A 20,063-nucleotide genomic window follows, 5' to 3' on the forward strand; every position below is an offset into this window, starting at 1 on the left:
GCGTGCATTTTTAGCAAGAATGCCCCAGCAGTGGTGTGTCTTCCCAAGGTAGGCTGGTGTCGTGGCCCCTTGGGTTGCTTGGTTCAGGAGGTGTTGCCGGGCTTCTCCAGTCCGAACTAGACCACTAGGATTGCTTTCTCATTAATTAGTCATTTGGGGAAGGGGCTCTGAGACCGAAGCCTGTTTCTCATCAGACTTCGAACTGCTGGTGGTCATGTCCGTCAGTGGTTTTCTCTCTCTGGCCTTTCCTCTTTGCCCGTGAGCCTGCCCCTGCGGGGGAGTGGTGAGCCCTCTTGTCCCTGCCTGTGTGTTGGTCTGACTTGGGGGCTCGGGTTCTTGCTGGTCCAGTGCTTGTAACCCACGTGTTCATTACTCTGTCGTGGGTTATCGCAGGTTTCGGACACGTCATTCTGAAGAATAAGAGTGTGGGTACTTGGCTCTACGAAGACCAGGTTTTGTTGAATTTCACATTGGCCAAACTGGTGGTTTGGGCCTGGGAGAGTCCAGTGGCCCTGAGGAGCTGGACCGGCCGTGTTCTGGGGGCTTGGTGCTGGGGAGGCGCCTGGTGCCGTGGACGTGTGGCCACCTGGGGGAGGCCATGAGGTCTCAGTCTGCCTGAGGTGGGAGTCCCTGTCTGAGATGAAACACCTACACCTGAAACGCAAAACTTAGAGGATTTTGGGAAGAAAAAAACAGGAAAATATTTTTCGGACATCAGCGTTGGGATGGATTACTGAAATTACAAAACAACCACAAGTGATAGAAAGAATTATTGTATTTAACCATATTGAAGTTCAGGGCGCTGACTGAGGAACACTGTCAACAGAAGGAAGTGACAGATGATAATCTGTGAGAAAATGATGGGACCAACAGACAAAGGGTCGTCGCACGGTCCTGCCATAACCGCAGTGAGCGGAGAGTCTACAAATGAGTGAGAAGGCGAGGAGCAGCCTGCAGAGAAGGGACAGGCTTCGGCAGAGAGGACGTCAGGAATGCCCCCAGTGGTCAGGGAGGTGCCATTTCAGAAGGGGGACCTCACGCCCATCCAGGTGGCAGGAGCTCCGAGGCTGGCTAATGCCCAGCTGGTGACGGGGTCTGAGAGCAGACGGCCCGGTGTGCGGAGCGTGGCTCCTGTTCCCCCCACCACCTCTTGGAGAGCCACAGGAGCTGCGCGCAGACTTGGTTCTCACGGCATAGCAGCGGGAGTTGGAGGTTGCCGGCCAGCTGTCCACACGCAGGACTGAAATCTCCCGCCCACAAGACTGACTTGGAAACGTGAACCTGAGCTTGGGGAAAGACAGGCTGCAAAATGGTAGGTGGCCTGTGTTACCCAGAGCGTCCACTGGAGAGAGCCGGGTCGTGGTGCAGTGCGCATGGACACCTGCGCAGGCACGGGTTCCGCAGCCAGAGAGAGCCGTGGCCTTGGGCGCGCGGTGGGGGTGGGCTTCAAGACTGTCTGTGGGATTCGAGCACCGGAAGAGAAGACCGGAATCAGATGAGGTGTGCTGTAATCGCTTCTCCCGTCTGTGTTGCGGATGCTCCGGGATCCGGTCCCTGCATTTGTCACTCTTATAATCCACACTTAAGATAGGGACACGCTTCTGAGGTCTGCCAGCGCGCACGGTTACTGGGTTTCTCTGAAGGCGTGGCGGCGGGCTGGGTTCCTTGGCGAGGGCGGCACACCGCAGATCTCAGTTGTCCTGCTTCCAAACTCTTGGCGGTGGCTTCTTGAGAAGAGTTATTTTCAAATAACTTCTACTTCTGGCATTCTTGTGTATGTGAGCTTGCAGGCAGAGCTCCCGTAGTGCTCGGCACGGCTCCTTCCACGCTCTCTGGAGAGCAGCTGTCTTCCGCCCACCCACCCCGGCCCTCACCCAAGCACTCAGACTCCTCGGGGGGAGAGGGGGCCCATGTGTGAGTTGACCCCTGGAAGGGTCTGGCATCCTGCAAAGTAGTGTGTACCTGGGAAATTGTCCCACCCCAGACGCCAGAGGCCAGCAGTCCCCAGCCGCTTTGCTGGAGGGAGACTGCTGCTACGTGTGGTCTCCTGATTCTCTGTGTGTGTGATGAGAAGTATTCGGTGTTACTCCTTGGAAAGCCTGACATTTCCTGTTCGGTACCCCCGTCCCCACCCCCTAGTGGAGATCACGTCTCGCAGAGGGTTTGCGGTTGGCGAAGGAGACACAGTGGAACATTCGCCAGCTTTGTGCGGCAAGGCCCTTGGAGAAACCGCAGGGTGCTGCCGCTGTCCGTTTCGGAGCCCGTCTTAAATCCCAGACGGTTTCCGTTGTGCACTTTAGGTGTTGACAGTTAAATTCAGGTCCTGGGATTCTCGGATCTCTTTCTTGAGTATTTGCTTACTGTTCTCAGTGTCACTCATTACATTTCCTGTGATGTTTAATCCGTGATGCTGTGCTTTCACAGCCGCACTCCCCCCGTTTAGCATGTGTTCAGGGCAGACTTAGACACGTGCGTGCGCGCGCTTTGGGAGCAGAGTATCCCCAGGGTCAGCCGCTCCTGTCTTGTCCGGCAGACATATGCCTGAAGGAGGTCACGTCCATGGCCGACAGCCTGTACAACATCCGGCTTCTGAGAGAGTTCGCCAACGAGTACCTCAACAGATGCTTCTATCTCACGCTGGAGGACATGCTCTATGCCCCCCTCGTGCTGAAGGTGACCGTGAGTTAGCAAAGATGCAGTTTCTAAACCCATTTATGAATAAGCTGCTTACTGCGTGCCTGGTTTTGTTTCTTTTCTTTTAGCCGAACGTTATGGTTTTCATCGCCGAGCTCTTCTGGTGGTTTGAGAACGTCAAACCGGATTTCGTCCAGCCCAGGGATGTTCAGGAACTGAAGGACGGTGAGTGGCGAGCCTTCTGGGAGCAGATGGTGGTCTTGTCCGAGATGCCAGGTGCAGCGACGGAAAGGCGCCCGTCACGGGGCTCATGCCTTTCTGCACAAGGCGGTGTTTAACTGCTTTCTCCTGGGAACACAGAGCCCTGGGCGGCCGTCTTCACTGTCCTGTGCTGCTGCACTGTGGCCCATGGTGGTCACTGCACAAACTTTTCCGCTCTGGGCCCGTGCTTGTCCGCGGCATCAGAATCCCAGTGTATTTGGAGAAGCTTCTGGGGGCTTCCGGTTAGCCTCCCTGGAGCGGGGTGTACAGCTCCACTCTTGTCCATGAGGAAGGAGAAACATCTGTTGACTGTGGGCTAGGATAAATCTGCCAGCCCTGGGAATCAGCCAGGACCCTGGGAATCCAGGGAGGCGGGAGAGCGCAGTGTGGGAGAGCATCTCCGTGTTCACATGATTCCTTGTTAAGGATCTAAAAAGCCACACAGGAAACAATTAGAAATCTGCTGTATTAAAATTAAGATTTTTTTCATTGAAAGAAAGTAAAGAGTTAAAAAAAAGTAGTCACAGTGGGGAGAAGGTGTTTATAATACGTACAACAGTTATCTGCTACTGGAGTGTGTTCCTGGTGTCTGACATCCTGGTGCCCAGTGCTTGTCCCCGGCACCTGGTGTGACCGGTGCCCGGAGCGTGTCCCTGGTACTCGAAGTATATAAAAGCTCATGCATATCAGTAAGAAAAAAGAACAGAAAAATGAGCAAGAGACTCAAATAGGGAGTTAAAGAAAGTCGTACTGCAGATGCCCAGTAACCTTGCGGGGAAGGGCTTAGCCAGCTTAGCACTGAAAACAGCACTGCTGGACGGACACCCCACAAGACTGGCAGTAAGACAGTCGAGCAGGGCCAGGGCTTGGGATGGGAATGCAGGTGTGGTTCCCTCTCCTTTTGTTTTTGGGGTGACAGGTCGCCCCAGCTCAAGGGCCTTTGCGTCACCTCTTGCCTGAGAGGCCGGGAGCCTGTTCCGCCTCTGCCAGCCGGGCCCCATCCTTGCTGCTGCCTCACTTGCCCTCCTTCGCATGGTGTCCTGTGAGGTCGCGCCCTGACCGTGACCCTTCTTTGCACCTTGGTCCTTGCTGTGCTCTCCTGGGAGCCCCAGCCCCCAGCAGTGTGTGTGGAGCCCGGCTGGCACCAGGGGTGCTGATGGGAACGAGATGCCTTGTGGTGACCATTCGGTGTTGTGACCTGTGCTCTGGCCGGAAGAGCTGGCCTCCGAAGGGGGTGGTGGTTTTTCAGAAAAAGTGGGAGGGAGGCGTGGAGGCAGCCGTGCAGGGCAAGGGGGCATGTGTGAGGCTCCCTGTGGGCTGTGGCCTGGCTCATGGGGCCCACCCGACCCCTCTCTTCTGTAGGGCGTGTCCTGGTCTGGTGCTGGCCGCGTGGGTGCCACGCAGCCCGGCATGCTGGGAGTGTGTGACCACCGTGTGGCTGCGCCGTGCAGACAGGGATGGCAGCCTCCAGGCTGACTGCGTGTGTCTGCTCACGGCTGTCACTGGTCCTCCCATGGTGGGTCTGGTGGAGTTGACATGCCACCAAGCGGTCACTGGGTCTCCTCTGCGGGGCTCTGTGCCGCCTTTCGTCTCCCAGGTGCAGGCCCGTCCCTGCCTCTGGCTCGTCCACGCGTGAACCCGTTGTGCCCACGCGGTGGGGTCTGCGGGCAGCCCGGCTGGCAGCGGCCAGCAGCCTAGTCCACATTCTGAATTGACGTGCTGTTTGCCGGGCTCGGGCTTTTTCTCTGCCAGCTGGCCGCGCCGTGGCTAAGGGCAGGAGCTGGGGGACCGCCGGGGCTGCGGCGGACGTCGCCCACAGCTGGAGGCACTGACAGCTTCTGGGCGTGGTTGGAGGCCAGTTTGCCCTCCTCACTGGGAGCGTGGGACGGCGTTCTGCTCAGGACACGTTGTCCTGGGTGTCCTGTGGCCGAGGCCTTTGGTCTCTGCCATGCCCAGTGTGTGCCAGGTTGCTTTGTTTGTTTGTCTAAAGATGTCCTTATTTGGGGAAAAGAGAAGGTGAGCGAGTGCGAGCACGCTTGTTGGGGGAGGGGCAGAGGGAGAGAGAAGCCCAGGCAGACTCCCCTCCGAGCGCAGAGCCTAACAGGGGGCTCGATCCCAGGGCCCCGAGATCACGACCTGGGCCACACTGAGGGTAGGACGCCTCGCCAACAGAGCCCGCCAGGCGCCCCAGGGCTTGGTGTGTGGAGGGGTGTGGCTCCTTGTGGCGGGCAGCGCGGCCCTGTCCAGCCAGCATCCGCGGTCGTCGTCCGTGTTTCTCCCCCTGGGACTTGGCACCCTGTGGCTCTTTTCCTGCCACTGACGGCGGCAGGGCCGAGGGTCTGCGGAGCTGTGGGGCCTGGGCCTGTGGAGAGGTCCTTGCCTGCTCTGTGCCCCCCCCGCGGGAGCCGTGTTCCGGGGCGCCGTGTGACCTCCAGGACCCTCCTCCACGGCACAGGCTGTGAGATGGTGTCTTTTGTGTTTTACTTCGGATGGGATGACCTGGGTTGTCTGACCCCTGCACCCCTGGTTCTAGCTCTGAGGTTCTGTTTCCCTGCTGGCACTCCCAGGTCCACTTCAGTGCGGGCCCTGGGGTGCAGGGTTTGCTCCCCGTGGTCCCTCCCCGACTTGGGCTGGGATCCGTCCAGTTGCCGGGGGGGTGCAATCCAGAGTCTGTAGGCCCTTCACGGGTGCTGATCTTTTCCGTCCCCGATGGGGTTACTCGGGGTTCTGCTGTCCTCTTAGGGCTGGGGGTGTGAGGTGTACAGCTTCTCCGGCTCCCCTCCACCTTCCCACACGCGGGGTGGACGCAGCCGGGCCTCTGGCCACTGGACTTCACTGGCCTCCACCTCCCCACTCCGAAGGGGCCGCAGCAGTGGTTCAGGCCTCCGGGTGTCAGGATTGACTCACGCCTGTGTCCAGCCGTCAGTGACACTTCAAGTGTCCCTTTGCCCCAGCGTGTGGGCCCCTGAGTAAATGGTGTCTGCCCCTGTGGGGCCTGACTCTAGGGTCAGTGCGGGTGGTCTTGCCTCAGTGTTGTGGGTTCTCGCTCCTGGCGACGACACTCATCTGGGCGGATGGTTCCAGGCGCAGACCCTGGCTCAGACCCAGCATGGGATGTGTGGGGGTGACCTCCTGGGCATGGGGGTTTGGGGGGCGCTGCCCTCTGCACCCTGAGCACCTGTGTTTGGTTTCTTCTCCCAGGAAGGGCTGCCCGGGGCTGTCTTGAGTCTGGGGCCACCGTGGCAGCCGGTGGCAGGGCGCCTGTGGTGGTGGTGGCGGCTTGGTGGTGTTTGGAGACACGCCCGCCAGTTTCGGTTCTTCTTGCTCTAATCTGCGGTGTAGCTTTTCATTTTCGTAGCCATCTTGGTGTAACATTTGCAGTATTCGTTACTACGAAATACACTCACTGATTTGAAACCAGTGATTCAGACAAGTTTGTTTTAGGTAATTAATTAATTATGCATTAATTTTAATTTAAAAATGCATTAATTTTTAGTTCTTACAAAAGCTGTGAGTCTTTTTTTTTTTTTAGGTGCTTTTTGCCGATGTTTCATTTATTATTTTTAAAAGATTTTATTTATTTATTTATTGGACAGAGATCACAAGCAGGCAGAGAGGCAGGCAGAGAGAGAGGGGGAAGTAGGCTCCCTGCTGAGCAGAGAGCCCAGTGTGGGGCTCCATCCCAGGACCCCGGGATCATGACCCAAGCCGAGGGCAGAGGCTTTAACCCGCTGAGCCACACAGGTGCCCCCTTGCTGATGTTTTAAGTAACTAAATAATGTGAACATTTCTGTAAATTGTGACTTCTGCAGCTAAAACAGTGTCACACCACAAGAGCAGTCGGCCTCCCGTTCCCATCTCCAACGCCACCAAGCGCAGCTTCCTGGGCAGCCCCGCAGCGGTGAGCCCCGCCGACGCGCAGCCGCCCACCCAGCCGCCAGCTGAGGGTGGCCACAGGCACCGCGCGCACGACGAGCCCGAGCATCTGTGAGTCCCCGGCCCGTCCGCCTGTTCTAGTTGCGTGGCAGCTTGAGTTGCAGCGTCTTTCCGAAGGGGTGATGGAGAAGGTGCTGGGGGGTTGGCCGTGGGAGGGCCTCCGCCGGCCTAGGCCCCTGCCCCCAGGACCCTCCAGGCATGCAGAGGGGCCGCAAGTCCCTGTGAGCCTGAGTTGCAGTTTTGGGATATTTACCCCAGGTTGGAAATTTTGGGTACTTTTTGGGCTTGTTTTTATAATTAATTTTTCCCAAAGAATCTAAGATTCTCTCTGAGACTGCCGTGAGCCTGTGATGTTCTCTTGAGTTTACTGTATTTGCCGTTGACCTTGTGGACTGACAAGCCAGTGACTCTCTTGCCTGTTCTTTCCTGTTTAGGGGGAAGGGAGCTTCTGCCTTCAGCCCGTCCCATCCTTTACTGCCTCTGAGACAGAGACAGCAGAAGGCCGTGCAGGGGGAGGGCCCTTCCGGTAAGAGCGCCGTTTCCCCTTCGCCCGCCTTCGCCCTCTGTCCTTTCTTCTGTAACTTATTAAAAAGATCGTTCCCAAGTTGAATGTTCCCTACTGTGATGTGGTTATTTTAGTTAGGAAGAGTACGGTAGAATAAATTTTAATTTGTATTGATGTTCCTTAGGATTTATAGTCTTTATAGGGAAAATATCCTTAAAATCTAATAAATTATATGAAGTATACAGAAAATTGCCATGTGTTAGCTAAGCAGGAACGTCTGTGTGTTGATGTTTACTTGAGGTCTGGTTATTTCATGTCGTGATGTGGACTAATTACTGAGTAGGAATCACTCACTGGAATTCCCGAAATTTGCATTGCGATGCTCTCCTTTCCTTGGGCAGTTGTGTCCTGCCGTTATGGCACATTTGCTTAAGAAATGGTCATTATGTTGAAAGAATTTCAGATGCTATGAAATGAGTTGCTTAACCCCGAGCGTCCCGCTCTCCCCACACGCAGATCAGAGACACCGGTCCAGTTCTTTAACCCGAGTCGACGCTCAGCCGCGCAGTGCAGCAGTCGCGTGGTCGGAAAAAAAGAACAGGTGAGCTCCACGTGTCAGAGACGCTTGTGTGTGACGCGCTCGCTAGGCGAGCTCAGTGGCTCTCCAGATGGGCTCCATCCCCAGTCCACGGGGCAGAACTCTTCCCTGACGGTGCTGGGCCCTTCTGCGCTTTCCTCACTCTGGAGGCCGATCGAATTGGAGTCAGACATGGGAGTCCGGGTGGACAGCAGGGACAATTACAAAAGTGTTTCATATTAGAAACTTTTTTTTAAGACTTTATTTATTTATTTGACAGAGATCACAAGCAGGCAGAGAGGCAGGCAGAGAGAGAGGGGGAAGCAGGCTTCCCGCGGAGCAGAGAGCCCGATGTGGGGCTCGATCCCAGGACCCTGAGATCATGACCTGACCTGAAGGCAGAGACTTAACGACGGGGCTACCCGGGCGCCCCTCAGTTTTAATTTCTCGTGTGATAAATTTTCATATTGATAAATATATACTAAAAGCTATTTGGTGTCCTCGGTGATTTTTAAGGGTGTAAAGGGGTTCTGGACTGAAACATTTGAGACTTGCTGAACTGAAGCTGGTCTCTGTTGTCCCCTGCCCTGGGAGAGGGTTTGCTTAAATCCTCTAGACCTCCGATTTGTCGTCTTTTCCGTCACTAGTATCGTGTTGCTCGGTGTCTGAGTCACTGCTTGTGTAGACAGTGGCGTGTTCAGCGGCTTCTTTCCCCACACTGCAGGCCTGTGTCGCAGCCGGCACCCTTCGCGCTCCATCACGCCACCAGCTGTGACATGGACCCCGGCTCCAGTGACAGCGTCAGCCTGGCCCGCTCCATCAGTAAGGACAGTCTGGCCTCCAATGTCATTAACCTGACTCCGCAGAACCAGCCGCAGCCCACGGCGCTGAAGACCGATGGGAAGAGCCTTCTGAGCAATGTGGATATTGAGGATGAGGAGGAAGAGCTGGTGGCCATCATTAGAACGGATGTGGCGCCCCACTGTGGTGACCGGGGCCTGCCCCCAAGCGCCAGGTCTCCCCAGAGGCTGGTGGATGCCCTAGAAAGTAAGCCTGACAGTTTCTTCCTGGAGCCGCTGATGCCAGCCGTGCTTCGGCCCGCCAAAGAGAAGCAGGCGATCGCCAAGGAGGAAGAGTGTGGGGAGGGGCGGCCACGGAGCTTCACATCCAAGAGGCCCAGCGAGGGCCACCAGCCCCTGGTGCGCAAGAGGGCGCCCAGCAGTCACGGTGCTCGTGACCTGAGTAGGACTTTCACCCCGATCTCCTGTGCGGAACTCCCTGTGGGCATGGAGCCCGCGCCCATGGAGCCGGGGCCGCCAGTGGCCGGGGACGCCCGCGGTGGGCTCCTGGGCAGCGGTGGCTTCAATCTGTTACCTCAGGGGCAGACTGCCGATGGCTTCTTCCTTCACGTCGCCAGAGCCGATGAGGACCCCGAGGGCAGGTTCTGCGTCGGCTGTGCCCGGAGCCCCGGTGCCCACGAGCCCGAGCCGTGGGCCGTCCTAAGGCAGGACTCAGACTCGGACGTGGCGGACCTGGAGGAAGCCGAGCAGGATTTTGTGGGCGAGGATCCCCCCGTGGTGACGGCCAGGTGTGTCGGTGAGGAGGAGTCAGCCAAGCTGCAGGAGGACATGAAGGGGAAGGAGCACGAGGACAAGGACGACGCCAGCGGCCGCTCGAGCCCGTGCCTGAGCACGGTGTCTCAGGTCAGCAGCGTCTCCGTGGCCAGCGGCAGCGTGAAGATGACCAGCTTCGCGGAGCGCAAGCTGCAGAGGCTGAACAGCTGCGAGACCAAGTCGAGCACCAGCAGCTCCCAGAAGACCACGCCGGACGCGTCTGAGAGCTGCCCGGCCCCTCTGACCACGTGGAAGCAGAGGCGGGAGCAGAGCCCAAGCCGGCAGAGCCGGGAGCACGCCAGCCTCCTGGCTTCCGAGCTGGCACAGCTGCACATGCAGCTGGAGGAGAAGCGCCGGGCCATCGAGGCGCAGAAGAAGAAGATGGAGGCCCTGTCGGCCCGGCAGCGGCTCAAGCTGGGCAAGGCCGCCTTCCTGCACGTGGTCAAGAAGGGGAAGGCCGACGGCGCGCCCCCGCCGCGCAAGCCGGACGCCCTGGCGGGAGAGTACGCCCAGCACAACGGCGAGGACTTCGACGGCGGGGTCTGCAAATCGGAGGAGTTCCTCCTGAAGGACGAGGGCCGGGAAGGCGTCCTGGCGTCTCCAGACGTGGACGCGGAGGGCCTGCTTCTCCTGCAGCCGCCCAGAGCGAAGGTCCCCGCCGCGCTGCCCGAGCTGGAGAAGAGCAAGGCGCTGTCCGCCGCCCTGCTGGAGGACGCCGGCGAGGCGCTGGACGCGAGCGAGTGTGACCTCTCCATCGAGAAGCTGAATGAGACCATCAGCGCGCTGCAGCAGGCCATCCTGAGGATCTCGCAGCAGCAGGAGCAGCTGCTCACGAAGCCCCCCGCGGCCCCGGGCCCGAAGCAGAGCGCCCAGGACCAGAAGGTCAGGGCGGCCATCCACTTCGTGGAGCCTCTCTCTCCGCCGGGGACGGCGGGTCACCGCAAGCCTCCCCGCCTTGGGCAGGGTCGGAACTCCCGCTCGGGCAGGCCGGCTGAGCTCAAAGTGCCCAAGGACCGACAGCAGGCTTCCTCCCGCAGCAAGACCCCCACGCCCAGTAGAGAGACCCTCCCTCACCTGCGGCCCTTCCCCCCTCGGACCCCCTCCGACCCCGGCTGGGACAGTGTTGCGGAGCCTGGAAACGAGCCTCATGACAAATGCCTCTTCGACAGCTACAGGCTCCACGATGAAAACAACCAGCGGACTTTTGTCTTGCCCCCTTCCAAAGACACAAACATCCTCTCGGAACAGGTGGGCCTCAAAGAAGTTCTGGATGGCAGCGTGGAGGAGGCGGCGCTCGGCTCCCCGGCTGTGTCCGGGAAGGAGAACGTCCCTGTGGACGAGCCCCCGAGGAGCAAGGCCAGTCTCATCGAGGTGGACCTCTCGGACCTGAAGGCCCCTGACGAGGACGGGGCGACGGAGGGCCCCCAGAGCTCGGCGGACCTCGCCAGCGAAGGGGACCAGAAGCCGGGGGTCGGCTTCTTCTTCAAGGTAAACTGTCGGATGGGTGTCGGGCTTCCTCTCCTGCCCTTGGTTTTACGGGTGTGTCAGAGGCTCACACTCCGAGCTGGGCCCCGTGCGCTGTCGCCAGGACCTGGCTCCGCCGGAAACACCCGCGGGTGCGGCCTGTTGCAGTGAGCGTGGCCAGGTGCCCATGAGGCTTCAGTGCCGGGCCGGAAACGGGAACCCCGTGCCGCTTTCACAGCTCAGAAGTGTTCTGTTCTTTTGATGGTTTCCAGACCGTTCGGTAAATGCCGGTGGTGTTGGCTCGTGGGCCCGTGGGGGCTGGGTCCGGCCTCCAGGGCAAGTTTGCCGGGCCTGGGAGAGCAGCGGGACCTCTGAGGAAGCTTCCCGTCGGGCTCTGTCTTGTAGTGTTTTCTGAGGTAGAAAGGAAGGCGGGTTGGGGGCGCTTCCCTGCTGTTTTCCACCACTTCTCCCACGGGCACGGTGCGTGTCCTCTGACCAGCCGCCAGGCCGTGTGTGCTGCCTGTTGCTCGAACGTGTCCGCGAACGGCGGTCAGTGCAGGGGTCAGCCCCTGTGTGGAAAGCAAGGCAGATGGGACCCAGTGGGAAGGTGACGGCTGGGGCTGTTTTCATGGTGGCCTAGTTGTTGCCGAGGGTCCTCGTGTCTGTGAGGATGGCCCGATCCTCAGTGAGGGAGTCCGGGGCACGTGCGGCCGTGCCAGGACCTGCTGTGGGCACACGTCCGCTGCGGGGGCTGTGTCCCGTGGGTGACGCGAGCGGCCTGCTTGCAGGACGAGCAGAAGGCGGAGGACGAGCTGGCCAAGAAGCGGGCGGCCTTTCTCCTGAAGCAGCAGCGCAAGGCCGAGGAGGCCCGCGCGCGGAAGCAGCAGCTGGAGGCCGAGGTGGAGCTCCGGAGGGACGAGGCCCGGTGAGCCGGCCCCGCCGCGCCCCTGCTCGGGCCTCCCTCGCCTGGCTGGCTCCCCCTTCCCGCCCTGGCCTGTCCCCATCCCGCCCCCACGGGGCCAAGCTGGGCTCTGCTTTACACCCTTAGGGCTGGTCCCCCTCGACGTGCGTGACCGTCTGGGCTGTGGGTGCTCGTCCGGGGGTGCCGCAGGGTGGGGGCGTTGGGCGTGCACGGGTGCAGGCGGGGCCAGTGCAGGGTGCGGAGCGTGGCGGCCGCCGGCCCTGTGAGCCCCGGGAGCAAGTGTGAGCAGGTGCGGGTCCCGCAGGCGGAAAGCGGAGGAAGACCGGGTCCGGAAGGAGGAGGAGAAGGCACGGCGGGAGCTCATCAAGCAGGAGTACCTGCGCCGGAAGCAGCAGCAGATTTTAGAGGAGCAGGGGCTGGGCAAGCCCAAAGCCAAGCCCAAGAAGCCGCGGCCCAAGTCTGTCCACCGCGAGGAGTCGGGCACCGATGCGGGGACCAAGTGCTCCTCGACGCGTAAGCAGGCGGGGTGCGCTGGGCGGCTGCGTGCGGTGGCAGTGGCGGTGGGGGGTGCCGCGGCGGGCCTGGCGGCAGCTCTCCTCTCCCACCAGCTGACCACCTGAGCCGGGCCCAGTCGGGCTCCAGCCTGTCCCTGGCCTCCGCGGCGACCACCGAGCCCGAGAGCGTGCACTCGGGGGGCACGCCTTCGCAGCGGTAAGGGGGCCTGTGGGGCGGACGTGGGGGCTTGCTGGCTGTGATTCTGGGGTGAATTCCCGGGGACTCCGCCCCGCCCCGCAGGCTGCGTCAGAGCCGTGGCGCTGGAGCCTCCATGCAGGGTTGCCTCTTCCCTGTGAGCCCGGACGCGTCCCTGAGTACCACGGTTCCCAGCAGTGCCTCGTTGGGGCCTCCAGTGCGCGCTCTGCTGTCACCAGCCATCCTGTGATGGCATTGAGGGCTTAGGACCCCGATCAGGACTGGCCCTCTGCCCTCCGTCCCCTGGACGTGGTTCCCGTGGTGACCACCCCTCGCTGGGTTCAGCCTGCGGGTCTGGTGGCCGCTGCTGGTCAGCGCCACCGGCAGGCGAGTGCTCGGCCTGCGTGAGGCCGGGTTTCTGTGGCGTGGGACAGCTTCCCTTGGGACTCTGCAGTAACGGGGGATGCACGGGGGTCCACCACTGATGGCTTGTGCCTTCTGCACGTGTGTCGTTGGCCCCACATGTTTTCCATCCTTTACTGTGTGTGCCCTCTTGGGGCTGTGGCCATGTGGTCCTCTTCATCACGTGGCTGGTGGCTTCCTGTCACCAGGGCCCTGCACACGGCCCACGTCAGGGACCCTGGATCCTGGCTGGGGTTTGGTTCTGCCGCTGCGTCACCTGGGCTGGCCGGCCCCTTTGGGGCAGCCACGTGCTGCTTTGCCACCGTTGGCTTCTGCTGGGCTCTGTGGGGACTGCCCCAAGGGATGCACTTAGGCCTGCCTGGTGTCGGGGAGGGGTCGAGACCTGGGCTTCTGGACTCCGTCCACTCTCTTCCCTCCCGGGGTCGGTCTCTCATGTGTCAGCAGCGCAGATTTCCCAAAGTGAGTCTGGAAGCTTCCTGAGCCAGCAGAGTCTCGGTGCTGCTTTCCTGCTCCATCGGGGTCCCGCCTCAGGCAGGCATCTGACGGAGGGCAGCGTCCCTCCAGGGTGTCTACTCTTGTCACTGTGTTCTGCCCTGACTTTGTAGTCCTGCTTGGGGGGCGGAGCGGGTGGGGTAGCTGCCCGACTCCTCCATGGTGGGCGTTCCTTCCTGCCCGGATGCTGTGGGCTGGGCGAGAGGGCATGCCTGTGACCGTCTCTCCCCTGCCACCCCTCTGCTCCAGAGTCGAGTCCCTGGAAGCCTTGCCCACACTGAGCCGCAACCCCAGCCGGAGCACAGACAGAGACTGGGAGACGGCGTCTGCAGCGTCCTCTCTCGCGTCCGTGGCCGAGTACACAGGTAATGGGGAGGTCATGGGCGTGTCCCTGCCGCGGGGGGACGGGGGGAGGCAGGCCCTGCCTGGCTGTGGCCCGCGACGTGCCTTTCTGTCCCTGTGGTCTCATGCCGAGTCGTGTTGTTTTGGCACTAGGGAGACTTAGACCTTCGAACTATTTCTTGGTTTTTTTACATATGAAAGCAAGTGAAACTAGAAAGGGACTAAACACCACCTGGATTCTTAGTTTATTTAAAGATCGTAACTCGGAACTAATGCTTTCCAGCAGACTTGAAGTGGGTGTTGCTTTCCGTTTTCAAAAACATAGACCTTGCTGACCCAGCCTGGTTGCTGCTTGGGGAACTCGGGGTTTTCTTGTGCATTTGTGCGTGCCTTAGAGTGTAACTTTGTGCCTCTCGCCTGTTTTCACAGGTCCCAAGCTCTTTAAGGAGCCCAGTAGCAAGTCAAACAAACCGATCATTCACAACGCTATCTCTCACTGTTGTCTGGCTGGAAAAGTGAACGAACCTCACAAGAATTCAATATTAGAGGCAAGTATCCAACGTCAGCCGCGTGTTCTTTTTAAGGGAGGCACCGTTGGCACGCGGTGTCACTAACCACGGCGTCTTTACGTAGAGGGAAGGACGTTAGTGAATGAAGAGCTTTTCCTAAAACAGAACCCGGTTACTCAGTGTGCGGGTGCTTTCCCACGGTGGCTTTGCCGCCCAGTCGCCCGGGCCCCGCTGGCGGTGCGGGGTGGGGGAGCGCGGGCACACGGGAGCCGTCTGCACGGCGCTCTGCTGCATGGGGGCGGGGATGGCTTGAGGAAGAGTGGGCTGCAGATGGGCCAGACTCGAGGATGTTGCCCTGGGGACAGAGCTGAAGTCTAGGGCAGGGCCCTCCTGTGTGGAGTGAGTGGCAGGAGCTAGTAGCCTTGGCTGGTTAGACGAGGGCAAGGTGACTGCAGGGGCAGAGGGGACCGGGGTTTCTGCACTCTGGTGCCTGTGGCTGAGGCCGCGTTGGCTAGAGACAGGAGGAACTGGCAGGGTGTTCTGAGGGATGAAGGGGAGCGCTCGGCTCCCTGGAGAAATGGAAGCTCGGCGTGAAATGCTTGCTGTTTGGCTCCGTGGTGCTGGATGCCACCTTCGTGTTGGCTGCCGTGATCACAGCTGCTGCGGGATGGTGTTGGCCTTGGCTATTTTAAGGGAAGCTGATGGCGGTCTCAGCGAGAAGCTGATCGGCAGTCGGAAGTGGAGGGTCGAGGTCAGGCTCGCATGCCCTTAGCCTGACTGGCTCTCGGTGTCGGGGCGAGCGACGCCCTGTGCCCCACGCAGGGTGGGAACGCCTCTCCTTCGGTGTCCTCACGCAGGTCTTGATCCTGGGGATCAGTCGGGGGGCAAACCCAAAGGTCCGGGCTGTGAGGTTGACGTTCTGGGGTGTGAGGCAGGCCCTGATAGAGGAGCTCGCAGGCTGCTTCTGGGAGAGGCTGGAGAGGACGCGGTGTCTGCTTTGGTGCTGCAGCGTGGAAACGGCCGCAGACCCTGTGTGACTGAGTGGGCTTGGCTCCGTGCCCACAGTACGGTTGACAGCAGCAGGTGGTGGCCGCGCTCGGCCTGTGCCATACAAGAGGAAGCGATGAGTTGTCTGCGAGTGGAGAGGACAGCAGGGTGGGAGCCGGGTTGGGACTGCTGGCAGCTGGGAGCACAGCCCGCGTTGGCACCAGGGGGCAGAGGGGCTGGAGGAGCTCGGGGGAGGTCGGCAGGCATGGATGGGGCAGCTCCCACAGGGCGGCTGTCGGCGGCGGGACCCCCACCCAGCTCTTGGCGAAGTGGTGTGTGCCGCTGTGGGCGGGAGGGCGCAGACGCAGCTGGCCCTCAGAGCGGCCTGTAGACTGCAGGCCGGGGCCGGCGCGAGGGCGGGAGCGGGGATGCGGAAGGAGGGCGGTGACTGGGACGGGCCACAGCGTGGGGCGCGTGGGGGTGTGGGGGGCCCTTGTCTGGAGCCGCTGCTGCTTTGCATCTTGCTCCTTGTTTAAACGCACGTTTTAGTTTGTTGAAGTCAGTTTTGTTTATACTTACGGATCTGGGTTTTCCCACTTGATCTTTGAAAATACGTATTTGTGTGTGAGTTTATTCGAGTAAATGATAGGCCTGTTACATTCTTACGAAGCTGGTATGTATTTGTGAAAGACAAGTGTGTTTTCTAAAGCAGAAACAGAAGAGTGGCTCTGCTTTACATTTTTACAAATCTTTTAAATGCCTGGCTTCATGGAGGGCGGCCGGGTCCTGGTCTGCTTCTGTGGGCGTCTGTTAGGAACGCCTGTCCCCAGCCTCGGGAGCAGCCCGTGGCACGCTGGGCTGAGTGGGTGAAGGTAGAGCCCGGCCGCAGCTGTGGGAGGGCACTGGGCTCGGGGACCCCTGGTGGGGAGAGGCGCTAGGTTAGGTGGTCAGCTTGGACTTCAACACGAAAACCTGGAGGTCAGAGCAGCATGCAGCGGACACAGTGACCAGTACCCACACTGTTGCTCGCTTTGGGCTCCTTTGGGGGCACGTCCCTGGTAGGCTTGGCGGTTTTCCGTCTGTTTGCAGACCGGTACGGCTGTCGACTGTAGCTCAGGCGTAGGAGGAAACCCTGTCCCTTGAGCCACTCCCCATGCGCCCCGGCTCCCTCCAATCTGGTGTCTGTCTCCAGAGGGGCCTCCCCTAGCCGTGTCCCACAAAGAAGGTCCTGCACCAGGCGGCCTTTTGGGGCTGTCTGCTCCCCGACCGCGCCACGGGTGTGTCCCATCCCTGTCGAGCATGTGGCAGCGGTGTGCTCCCTTTCGTGGCCAGATCCGACTCCGTTGTGCGGTCCTGCCCCGGTGTGTTTATCTGCTCTCCCGCCGAAGGGCGTCTGGCTTTCTGCTTCTGTGACGGTGGTGACGAATGCCGCCGCAAGCGTTCACGTCGGAGGTTCTGTGTGGAAGCTTCAGACAAGAGCCGCTGAGCCACGGCGGGTGACTCTGTGCTTAACGTTCCGAGCAGCCGCCCAGCTGGTTCCGCTCCCTCCGGCCGCGTGGGAGGCTCCAGTCTCTGCACACCGGCACCGGCACCTGCCATCGTCTTTCTGTTGGGCGGTGGCCCTCCCCGTGGGCACGAGCGCTGTCCCAGTGTGGGTTTTGATCTGCGTTTCTCTGGTGGCTCGTGAGGGTGTGTGTGATTTTTCACTCCATTTCAAAAGCATTTTTTCTCACACACGTGGACCACCTGAGTCAAGTGTCAGGGGCAGGTGCCGCTCCGCCGCTGTGCGAGTGGGAGGACCTCGGCCTGGGTGTGGGTGGGCCGTGCTGAGAGTGGGAGGACTGCCGGAGCGGCTCTCCAGCCCTCGCCTCTCCTCTTTCCTCCCTCCATGCAGGAGCTGGAGAAGTGCGACGCCAATCACTACATCATCCTCTTCCGCGACGCCGGCTGCCAGTTCCGAGCGCTTTACTGCTACTATCCTGACACCGAGGAGATCTACAAGCTGACCGGCACGGGCCCGAAGAGCATCACCAAGAAAATGATCGACAAGCTGTATAAATACAGCTCAGACCGAAAACAGTTTAACCTGATCCCAGCCAAAACCATGTCCGTCAGCGTGGACGCGCTCACTATTCACAACCACTTGTGGCAGCCCAAGCGGCCCGCGGTGCCAAAGAAGACCCAGACTCGTAAATGACAGCGGCGCTGGCGGGCGGGTCCGCAGGGTGTGTGGGCAGGATCGGTATTTATTATTTTCATCCGTTTGGGTACAAAGTGTGCACAGGCACAGACCTTTTCCAGAGAGGCTTCCAGTGAAACCACAGGAAACCGTCCCTTGGCTCCCAGCGCACGCACAGGATGCCAGGCGGAGCGAGGAGGACGAGACACCCCGCTGAGTGGCTCGTGGCGGCCACGGCCGCTGCTGACCACGGAGGGTCAGATGAGGGTACGCGTGTCGAGAGGTCTCCAGGCTGTGGATCCCTTTACTTGAAGTTCTCCTTTGGTGTGAATGGAAAGTGATCTTCGCTTTCTCACCTCCTGCCCTCCCCCCGCACGTGACCTCACACCCCTCGTGCTGGAATCCCAGGAGATGGCGGGCCGAGGCTCCGTCTCGGGTCGGGGGTTTGAATGTGTTTAGGAAAGGGATTTGAATTGGGGGAATCTTGTTCATTTGAGAAATTGTATGATATTTATTGTGTCTACTGCCAATGTTTATATCCAGTTCTAAGATTTCTGAAAAAAATTCTTGTTCTTTGCTGCTCAGAAAACGTTTACTGAAAATACCAGTTCACTAAAAGCACTGAAATCTGCAAAGTCTGTCTTCTGCTAGGATGACGTTTACAGACGTGGCGACGCTGCTGGCCCGCGATCGCACGGTGGCGAGCGGTTCCGCCAGCCCAGCCAGCGGCTGCCTCACTGCAGATACGCAAGCCGAGCCCATGCCGGCCAGCGCTCGTGGCGTTTTGGATAGTACTCTAATGATTTGTTCACTTTAATAAAGACAGATTTTGGTAACGTAGAATATTTTTCACTCTGAGCATGTTTCTCTCGAGAGCTGACGCACTTGGGCTGACGGGTCCCGCAGTGGCGTTCCGATGTCCTGACTCGTCCGTCCCGAGTCTGGCTTCTGAAGGGCAGCGCGCCCTGAGAGGACTGCGGGCTCCGTTCAGACCGGCTGTTCTGTGCTGTTGAGCCTTCACGAACAGTGTAAGTGGTCGTTTGCCGATATTTTGGACTCCAAGCAAGCGAAACGGCTTTGGATCCTGTCCGTGTTGGCGCAGATGGTCGTCGCGCCTCTCCCGACCGCAGGCTCCCGGGAGACGGGTGCGCCCGGCCCCCGGCCTTCACGCGGCTGCAGTCCTGCTGACGCTGTGTGACTGACCAGCTGCTCTGAGCCTTGATCCGAGCCAAGTGCCGGAATGTTCTGGAGTCGTGCGTGTTAGTTTTGCACACGTTTTCTTGGGAGTATTACTTGAATCTGTCTCGAACTGCGGAAAATCCTTCAGATCGATGGGAAACGTCAGACCCTTGTCCCTGCTCCCTAACTTGCAGAAGGATGGAAGGTAAGTGAGTTCTGTACCCGAGGAAGGAGGGAACAGGCTACAGAACACGCGAAGGAACTGTGAGCCTTCTTCCCGCCTCCTCCCGTCGGCGCCCGCCGCCCTCCGAAGACCCCAGGTTCACACGTCCCGTGTTAGCAGCGGCTCCGTCCTGGGAGCGCGTCATGGGGCTGCGGGATTCCGGAAGCGGAGTGCGAAGGGGTCTGCAGTGCACTTCTTGTCCCTGTGCGTTTCACTCGCGGGCTTTGTCTCTCCTTGTACTGTTATATTTATTTTAAGAGATCACTAAGACGTAATAAAGGAATTAACTAATTTGCTTTCTGTTAGTCACACCTGCGTGTGGTTCTGTGGGTCCTTCTGTCGGTCCCTGTCTCCGCTCCTTGCTCAGAGGAGTTTCTGGGGGTTTTTTGGTCAGAAACACTCCGCTCCCCGAAAGTCCCGTCCTCTTGTCGTGGGGAGCAGGGAGGCTTTCCGACTAGCTGCCTGCCTTTGTGGAGTCCCAACGGGTGGCCGCTTCTCGGCCCACTCGCCAGAGTCCTGGTGAAGCGAGGGGACGTGATGGTTGTTAAGGAGGACTCGGTGCTTATGGCAGAGAGCTGGGAAGTGACGTTCCTGCCAGAACTCCACGTAAATCCTGGGTTTTCTTGGTGGGATTAGTCGGCCTGTGGAGTACTCGGACATTGTCCCATACCGTCTTCTCACTGTCCGTTACGTCAACAGGCCCTAACTTGGAGGCTGACACTTTTTAAAAAAATTGTTTTTTTTTTTAAGAGTTTATTTATTTGAGAGAGAGAGAGACGGTGTGAGAGCACAAGCAGGGGGAGCAGCAGCAGAGGGAGAAGCAGGCTCCCCACGGAGCAGGGAGCCCAACGTGGGGCCCGATCCCAGGACCCTGGGCCAGAACCCGAGCCAAAGGCAGCTGCCTCGCAGGCTGAGCCCCCAGGTGCCCCCAGCAGACGTTTCTGATGTCCTGTCGTCAGGCCGGTGTTGAAATGGCCAATAGAAGCGTTTGGTGTATCGATTGGTAGAGCCAGCTTTTTTACTATGAAAAGTTTCAGACCCACGGGATGCATTTCGTGGTCGAGATTTTATTTATTTATTTATTACTATTTATTTTTAAAATTTATTTATTTGACAGAGATCACAAG

The 20,063-nt window shown here is 59.5% G+C and overlaps 1 protein-coding gene across 2 annotated transcripts in view; it reads left to right on the forward strand.

The window, feature by feature from the left end:
• The window catches only part of CAMSAP1 (calmodulin regulated spectrin associated protein 1), a 57,096-nt gene extending 38,722 nt beyond the window's left edge, over positions 1-18,374 (forward strand). For both annotated transcript variants that reach the window (XM_032866220.1, XM_032866221.1), the window contains 12 exons: positions 2,534-2,673; positions 2,763-2,859; positions 6,708-6,882; positions 7,266-7,357; positions 7,853-7,937; positions 8,638-11,014; positions 11,779-11,915; positions 12,217-12,425; positions 12,521-12,623; positions 13,767-13,882; positions 14,289-14,407; positions 17,250-18,374. In XM_032866220.1, coding sequence (XP_032722111.1) covers positions 2,534-2,673; positions 2,763-2,859; positions 6,708-6,882; positions 7,266-7,357; positions 7,853-7,937; positions 8,638-11,014; positions 11,779-11,915; positions 12,217-12,425; positions 12,521-12,623; positions 13,767-13,882; positions 14,289-14,407; positions 17,250-17,552 — 3,953 coding nt within the window. In that variant the 3' untranslated portion in view covers positions 17,553-18,374. The remainder of the gene's footprint in view (positions 1-2,533; positions 2,674-2,762; positions 2,860-6,707; positions 6,883-7,265; positions 7,358-7,852; positions 7,938-8,637; positions 11,015-11,778; positions 11,916-12,216; positions 12,426-12,520; positions 12,624-13,766; positions 13,883-14,288; positions 14,408-17,249) is intronic.
• The last annotated feature ends 1,689 nt before the right edge of the window (positions 18,375-20,063 follow it).

This window comes from Lontra canadensis, unplaced genomic scaffold (assembly GCF_010015895.1).
Source record: "Lontra canadensis isolate GAN:19392208 unplaced genomic scaffold, GSC_riverotter_1.0 scaffold30, whole genome shotgun sequence".
Taxonomy (NCBI): Eukaryota; Metazoa; Chordata; class Mammalia; order Carnivora; family Mustelidae; genus Lontra; species Lontra canadensis.